General features: G+C 46.7%; 1 protein-coding gene across 8 annotated transcripts in view; it reads right to left on the reverse strand.

Annotated features, from left to right (window-relative positions):
- LOC310678249 (uncharacterized protein) overlaps positions 1 to 7,483 on the reverse strand; it is a 220,409-nt gene extending 212,926 nt beyond the window's left edge. For all 8 annotated transcript variants that reach the window (XR_014511714.1, XM_083441844.1, XM_083441846.1 and 5 more), the window contains exon 1: positions 7,075 to 7,483. Coding sequence is in view for 7 of the 8 variants with exons in the window: in XM_083441844.1 (XP_083297970.1) it covers positions 7,075 to 7,160 (86 nt within the window). In the remaining variant the exon portion in view is untranslated. The remainder of the gene's footprint in view (positions 1 to 7,074) is intronic.
- Between the last annotated feature and the right edge of the window lie 934 nt (positions 7,484 to 8,417).

Consider the following 8,417-nt stretch of genomic DNA (forward strand, 5'->3'; position numbering starts at 1 on the left):
ACCCTGCTCATCTGGCTGGGTTTCCCCAGCCACTCTGGGTGGCTCCCAACAGAATATTAAAAATAGAATCAAACATTAAAAACTTCCCTAAGCAGGTGCTAAGGCAAAGGGTAGATGGCCTACATTACATGGAATGGACCCCTGAGTGGGATGGCATCTGTGCAAGCCCCTCTCCTGCAGAGTGTAGTGATCAATGGGATACATAAGGGGGTGAAATGATCTTTTAGGTGACCCAATCCCAAACTGCATCTGGCTTCATACACCAACACTAGCAACGTAAAGTTAGCCTGGTAGCTAGTTGGCTGCAGTCATCTCATGGGAGTGATAACAAGGCCTAGGAGGCAACCCTCTGCCGATCTTAATACCTGGAATATTATTGTGTATGGGAAGGGGGCAGTCTCTCAGATATGTACCTAAAACATTCCCTGATATTCTGTAGCATGTAGAGGTTTCCTGCGTAGATAACGCCATGTGAAAGTGTTCGCTCAAATTCGAAAGTTTTAAAAAAGAACTGATCAATTGTATCTTGGCTGGGAACATACTCCTTTTCCTTTACACTTGGTAGAAATAGTATTTTCCTCTACTGGAGTGCTCTCTCTCTATATATACAGTGGTGCCCCGCAAGACGAATGCCTCGCAAGACGGAAAACCCGCTAGACGAAAGGGTTTTCCGTTTTGGAGGTGCTTCGCAAAACGAATTTGCTATGGGCTTGCTTCGCAAGACAAAAATGTCTTGCGAGTTCTGCGGGGTTTTTTCCCTCCCCCCCCTTTCCCCCCAGCCCCTAAGCCGCTTAACAGCTGTTCTCTAAGCCGCTTAACAGCTGATGCTAAGCTGCTTAACAGCTGATCTAAGCCGCTTATCAGCTGATCCACTAAGCCACTAATAGCCTTTTAGCAGCTAATCCGCTAATCCCTTAATAGCCGCTAATCCCTTAATAGCCTCTAATCCCTTAATAGCCGCTAATCCCTTAATAGCCGCTAATCCCTTAATAGCCGCTAAACCGCTAATAGCGCTAATAGCGCTAATAGCGCTAATCCGCTAATGGGCTTGCTTTGCAAGACGAAAAAAAAACCGCAAGACGAAGAGACTCGCGGAACGGATTCTTTTCGTCTTGCGAGGCACCACTGTATACACACAGTCGTAACTTGGAAGTCAAATGGAATTCATTCCGGAAGTCCGTTCGACTTCCAAAATGTTCGGAAACCAAGGCACGGTTTCCGATTGGCCTCAGGAAGCTTCTGCAGCCAATTGGAAGCCACGTCGGACATTCGGGTCCCAAAAAACGTTCGCAAACCGGAACACTCACTGCCAGGTGTGCAACATTTGGGAGCCAAAACATTTGACTTGCAAGGCGTTCAGGATCCAAGGTGTGACTGTATACAGATAATTTTTTCAGCACATTGTTGCCCCCTCCATGCGTCTTAGAAGGTAGGCTGTTGCCTATTACTGTTTGCATGACAATAAATTAATCCGAACATTAATTGTATGAATGCAATCAACATGCACTTTTTCTAAACTTAATGTAGCAATGGGAAGTGGGAAGCATTTAAGCCAGGTGTGGTTTTCCTGCAGCCTTCAAGTTGGTGAACTGAAGCTCCAATTAGTTGATTTTTGCACCTTCTTACTGAGACTTTGGCTGAGTGCATATAACAACAGGACATGGGTGGCGCTGTGGTCTAAACCACTGAGCCTAGGGCTTGCCAATCAGAAGTTCGGCGGTTTGAATCCCCGCGATGGGGTGAGCTCCCGTTGTTCAGTCCCTGCTCCTGCCAACCTAGCAGTTCGAAAGCACGTCAAAGTGCAAGTAGATAAATAGGTATTACGCCGGCGGGAAGGTAAACGGCGTTTCCATGCGCTGCTCTGGTTCTCTAGAAGCGGCTTAGTCATGCTGGCCACATGACCCGGAAGCTGTACGCCAGCTCCCTCGGCCAATAAATCAAGATAAGTGCTGCAACCCCAGAGTCGTCCGAGACTGGACCTAATGGTCAGGGGTCCCTTTACCCTTTTCCTTTCACCGAGACTTACAAAGCAACCTAGCCCTTCATAATAGCAACCCTTATAAATGTGTGACCGTCTTAATATTCCTGGCCACTTTTGCTCCAAAGCACGCCACCTCTTTAGATAGTTGCAATAAGGTTAATGTAGCAAGTAACGCGGGAAGCAACTGCCACTATTTACCTCAGATTATGTCATAAAATCTTTAAAATCGTTAAAATACAAAGCCGTCACCTCTCAGCATCTTTATCGTAGAAAAACATCACATCCAGGTTTGCCTCCCAGAGGACATGACTAGGAGAGGGGCGGGAAACCATTTTACAGCCTGAGGGCCTCTCACCCTTTGGGGCAAGCATCCAGGGGCCACATTCCAGTGGGTCCAGAGGCAAAAGTGGGAAGAGCAACAAATGGAGGTTTTGACCTTAAAACAAAAGGCTGGTGTCTCCGCAGGCCAAATACAACCTCTCTGCCCTTCCCCAGGCAAAGAATGAGACCCTATCTGAGTTGAAGGACCCACTGCAGCCAGGCAAAACCACTCAATGCTGATACAAAGCAGGCATGTTGAGGGGCTGTGGCTGGGGAGAGTCCCATGGGCAACACAGAGAGGGGCTTGAGGGCTGCATTTGCCCCCCAGGCCAGAGGTTTCCCTGCCCTCACACTAGGAAGTGATAGCCCTGGCCTTTAATATTAGGAGAAAGGTGAAATGTTGGAGTGGGACTCTCCAAAAAGGTTTTAGTTATCTCAGAAGAAAACAACCCTGAAGTGAACGTCAATGTGTTAGGCGCATGCTAACACCAATTATCACCCAATAATCAGAATACGAAACTGGTAGCAACAGTAACCACATGAGTCATCAATCTTTGTTAAGCGCCTCACATAAATACCCTAAAACAGGCTTCCTCGACCTTGGCCCTCCAGATGTTTTGAGACTACAATTCCCAGCATCTCTGACCACTGGTGCTGCTAGCTAGGGATCATGGCAGTTGTAGGCCAAAAACATCTGGAGGGCCGAGGTTGAGGAAGCCTGCTCTAAAACAACCCCCGCCCCCGTCTTTTCCACCGCTGTGACCCATCTTTGACCCCAGCACCATGCACAGGAACCACTTTAAGTTGTTTACGGTTTACTATGCCCATTTTTCTCCTCTCCCCCTTGGTTCTCAAACTTAATCCGTTCCAGAAGTCTGTTCCAAAACCAAAGCGTTCCAAAACCGAGGCACACTTCCCCATAGAAAGTAATGCAAAGTAAATTAATCCGTTCCAGACTTTTAAAAACAACCCCTAAAACAGCAATATAACATGAATTTTACTATCAAACAAGACCATTGATCCATAAAATGAAAGCAATAAACAATGTACTGCAGTCACACAGTCAATCAGTCAGTAACTGAACTGGGTTCCTCACAGTCACAAAAACAAAAACAAAAAAAGAGCCGCAAAAACAAAAATGCAAAATAGCAAAAACAGACAGACCTCAGCAATAACACTCAAAACGGAAGCTCAGAACAGAAACATGGCACTCAAAATGGAGCACGTTCAGCTTCTGAAATAGGTTCACAAACCGGAACACTTACCTCCAGGTTTGCAGTGTTTGGGTTCCAAGCTGTTTGAGTACAAAGGCATTTGAGAACCAAGGTACAATTTTACACTTTCCCTCCCTTTGTGCTCCCTAGATTCTGCTGTTGTCCCTCCTTTCACTACTCTTAAGAAAATGAAAGTTACCAGGAAAAAAACATTAAAAATGGGTCATGGCCCTGGTGAGAGCCATGTTAGGTTCATCTGTGACCTAATTACAAGTCCTGATTTATTAGTAGAAGACCTCTACCCAAATTTATTTTCAAAGGTGGATAAGGTTCACAGGTGAGGACTATGCTATCTCATGTAAATAATAATAATAATAATAATAATAATAATAATACCAAAAACCAATATACATTTCCCAATGGAAAGCTGTAGACATTGGTCACAGGGGGAAAAGGAAATTAAAAAATGACCCAGTCCCAAAACAGGAGCACTATCATGGGGTGCTAAAGATGCAGTGACAATCTATGACTTCTAATATCAACAAAAGCAGTTTGAAACTGTGAACCTGCCCTTTAGACGCTCCGCAGAATAATTCTGCCTAAAGATGGTTGCAAGAGGTACAGACAGCAGCCTGCTCCCTCTTCCCTTCTCCCCCCCCCCCCCGCCCTCACCGCAAAGTTACACATCTCCCTAATCGTTTCTCTGTTCAATAACCTCCGGAGACCTGAAGTCTGCAGCTATTGCACAAAGCAGCTGTCAAGAAAAGAAATCCAATTAAACTTTTTGCCATGGGGCTGACCCCGATTGTAGGCTGCAGTATAGACCAGACAGTGTCACTCAAGCATTAGGTAACACACAAGAACAGGCAAGGCACTTCACACAGCAGGCACAATGCCACACTCTTTGACTCCAGTTAATTAATGCAGCATAATTACAGCCCTCCTGATTCTAACCTCTTGTCACAACGGCCAATTCAAATCACCACTGCATATATGAAGCACATACTGAAATTATCATTAAGAGCAATTCGATCATTTTATTACAGAAGATGAAATGTGTCCTGTCTCCAAAGCCAGAAGATCAGGGACATGCTATGGGTTTGTGCACACTGGTGACGAGTTACCGCTTCCCTTCCTATGGTTTTCTTCAAGCAGTTTTGTTGGTATCGGCACTGACCATGGTTGTGAATCTCTGTTACACATGCAAAGAGCTAGAAGCCACAACTTATCAGGGTTTTCCACCACACCTCCACACGGAAATGCTTATACAGTATGCTTTTCTCAGCCATGACCAAAGGATAAGCTATGGGGAGGAAGAAATTCGTGCAGAAAAGGGGAGGAGTGAAGGGATGCAAACCCCTGCAACCCTAAACCGTGGTTTGGCGATCTGGACCGCCATGTCTGCACAGAACCTTAGACTCTGACTATAAGGATAGCAATAAAGGCAAACTGTTGGATAACTAAACCATGATGGCATGCCATGTATGTGTCCTGCCCAAAGGATGTAGCATTTAGAATACTCTTGGTCTGTCTGGAATAAAATTAAAGTCGCTACATATCATTTGAAAGCAAGAACAAGCAAAAGCAGATTGCATGCAATGTTGCAACTGCAAACACGTCTGATGGAAGCTTCCTCCTCTAGCTTCCTTCCTACATACACCATCACTCAAGAAACCCAATGCAGTAATCTGCCTTTTAGAAAGAGGGAGTATTGGTCCATGTAGCTTAGTAGAGCAGTGGCTCTCCAAGATTTCAGGTAGGAGGCATTTCCAGCTTTACCTGGAGATTCCAAGGACTGAACCTGGGACTTCTGCATGAAAAGCAGATGCTGTACCACTGAGCTATGGCTGTTCCCAAAGGGTCTAACAAAAGAATTCACTTTGTTTTTGGTGCTCACAGCAAACACCAAAAACAAATCACATGGAAGGAGTGCGCAATGTGAATCTCCGTTACACATGCAAAGAGCTAGAAGCCACAACTTATCAGGGTTTTCCACCACACCTCCACACGGAAATGCTTATACAGTATGCTTTTCTCAGCCATGACCAAAGGATAGGTGGTCACACTCTTGTCAGCACAGACGCAAAATGCATGTGGACCTTTTGTCAATGCACAGAGCAGCTGTGAATTCCACAGAAGCCAACAAGAGTCCACAAAGTGAGGGCATTTAGAACTGGAGTGAGATACCGCCTTAAGTACTTTGGGAGGAATTCAGCATCACGCTAAGGCGACTGCTCCATCAGTGCAAGCATTCCTGCTTGCCGAACAATCTGCGGTCTCCCCTCTACACAAACCTGCTATTCCAGGGTTTCTCCTGACTCTCCCAAGCAGATTTGGAGATAATGGAGGGCAGGGGGAGGCGGAGAAATCATGTAGGGGGAGGAGAGGGGATCAAGTCCCATTGCACTAGTTTCTGCTAGCACAACAACTTACTTGAATCTGGTCCTTTATCTGAAAAATGCTTATTGACTAAAGGGAGTAAAACTTCCCTTGCTCCCAAAGAGCAAGGATGCCTTAATTTACTAAAGCAGAATGCCGCAGATAAACTTGCACATGATTAGTCTATTAAATCGTGAAAAATCACCTCCCCCCCATGCTTACCTCCCTGTCTTGCATTCAGGAAGTTCCTGGTTCAATTCCCGACATCTGCCACATCATAAACGTAAAGCGCATCCAACCCACATTTGAAGTACATGACTTCTCCCAAAGAATCCTGGGAACTGTAGCTTCCCCTGGAAAAACTGCAGTCCCCAGCACCATTAACAAACTACAGTTTGTAATGCATGTGCTTTAAATGTGTAGCTGGATGTGCTTTGAATGTATGGGGTGGCTCTGCCCAAGAACTCTGCCTGCGACCTTGTACAGCCACTGCCCATCAGACTTGACAATATTGGGAGTAGAATGGATGGACAAACTTGGCAGGAAGCAGATTCCTATAGGGACGGTTCCACTTTAGCAACAGCACCCTTTTATTAACCTTCCTCATTCACAGGAACACAGGAACCTCCTGCCTTGTACTGAGACAGACCTCCATCTAGCTCAATATTGTCTACATGGGTGAACAGCAGCTCTCACTGGTTTCAGGCAGCCCTACCTGGAAACTTCTACATGCACAACAGATGCTCTCCCAATAAAACTGCTAATACATTTGCAATGCTAAGCAGGGACTGGTGTGCTTTTGAATTGGATGGGGGGGGGGAGGGTCCTATGTTGAGATTCCGGCAATGCAGGGGGTTGGACTAGATGACCCTTGCAGCCCCTTGCAACTCTACAATTCCGTGATTAAATAAAGAGGCTGCAATCCTAGCCATGCCTAAATTGAGGACTAAGCGCAGCTGAATTAAGATGAGTATACGCCCAGGTGAATGGGGTTAGGCTAGCAGCTTTAGAGAGGGGGGAGCAAAACGGGAATTCCAAGACATTCCACCCTTTGTGCGGGGATCCAAGCGACCCGCCCCCGCTCCGTTTCCCACCCCGCACAGAACAAGATGCAAAAGGACTCTGAGCAACCAGCTCCCCCTTCTAAGGAAAAAAAAAAGACCCGTCCGCTCCACTCACATGCCCTGCTGAAGTTGCAGCGGCGCGCTGGGCGAGACCACCAGGCTGCCAAGGATGCACACGAGCCACGCTGCACTCGGGGTCATCTCGGCGGGGCTCCGAGGTCGAAAGCCGCCGGCTGCAGGTCTTCAGCTGCCCGTCCCGGGCTGGCGCTGCTGCAGAAGAGCAGCGAGCTGCGGGAAAGTTGGCATCGGGGAACTTCAGAGGGGACGGTCGCTGCGCGTTCGGATTAAGAGGGATTAAGGAGGTTTAACCAAAAATAAAATTATTTTTTTAAAAATCGGGAAGCGCTGCTGCACCGGCGGCGTACGGGGGAAGCAACCGATGAGGGCAATTTCCCTCCAGCTTTCTGCGTCTCTCCTCGCCGCGCAGCTCGCCAGCCCCGCGCAAGCAACAGGCTCCGCTGACGCTCCACCTCCCAGGCGCAGCTTGCAGCCCTCCAAATCATTTAAAGCCTCCGCCGAGCCAATCACGCCTTTCCAAGTTCCTCGCCCCGCCCACAATTTGGGTCGCGGGTGGGAGGCGCGCTCTGCTGGGATTCCTAGAAAAAGAAGAAGAATCCGTCAACGGGGATGGACTATCTAATGCTGAATTTACAGCCCCACGTGGGGGAGTCAGGCTCATTTGCTTCCCCTTCGCAGTCAATCAAGTCGTGTCTAACTTTGCACTGGCTGCGTAAAATAAAAATGACGCTTCGGTCGCTTCACCGTCAATAAATTCCTCCCTAATTCTGCATCCATAAATGATAGATTCTGCAACTGGAATTGTGTAACCGTAGTACTGTACACATATTTACTGTTTCTGGCTGTGAAATGGGGAGGGGGAAAAATAATTTCAACCTGCCTAGATAGATGATGATGATGATGATGATTATTATTATTATTTATTGACACCCCGCCCATCTGGCTGGGTTTCCCCAGCCACTCTGGGCGGCTTCCAACAAAACACTAAAACACAATAACCTATTAAACATTAAAAGAAGACATCTACTTCTGTTTCATTGACTATGCAAAAGCCTTTGACTGTGATTGACCACAGCAAACTATGGCAAGTTCTTAAAGAAATGGGAGTGCCTGATCACCTCATCTGTCTCCTGAGAAATCTCTATGTGGGACAAGAAGCTACAGTTAGAACTGGATATGGAAGAACTGATTGGTTCAAAATTGGGAAAGGAGTACGGCAAGGCTGTATATTGTCTCCCTGCTTATTTAACTTATCTGCAGAATTCATCATGTGAAAGGCTGGGCTGGATGAATCCCAAGTCGGAATTAAGATCGCTGGAAGAAATATCAACAACCTCAGATATGCAGATGATACAACCTTGATGGCAGAAAGTGAAGAGG

The sequence above is a fragment of the Podarcis tiliguerta genome (genome assembly GCF_965153285.1).
Source record: "Podarcis tiliguerta genome assembly, chromosome: 5".
NCBI lineage: Eukaryota > Metazoa > Chordata > Lepidosauria > Squamata > Lacertidae > Podarcis > Podarcis tiliguerta.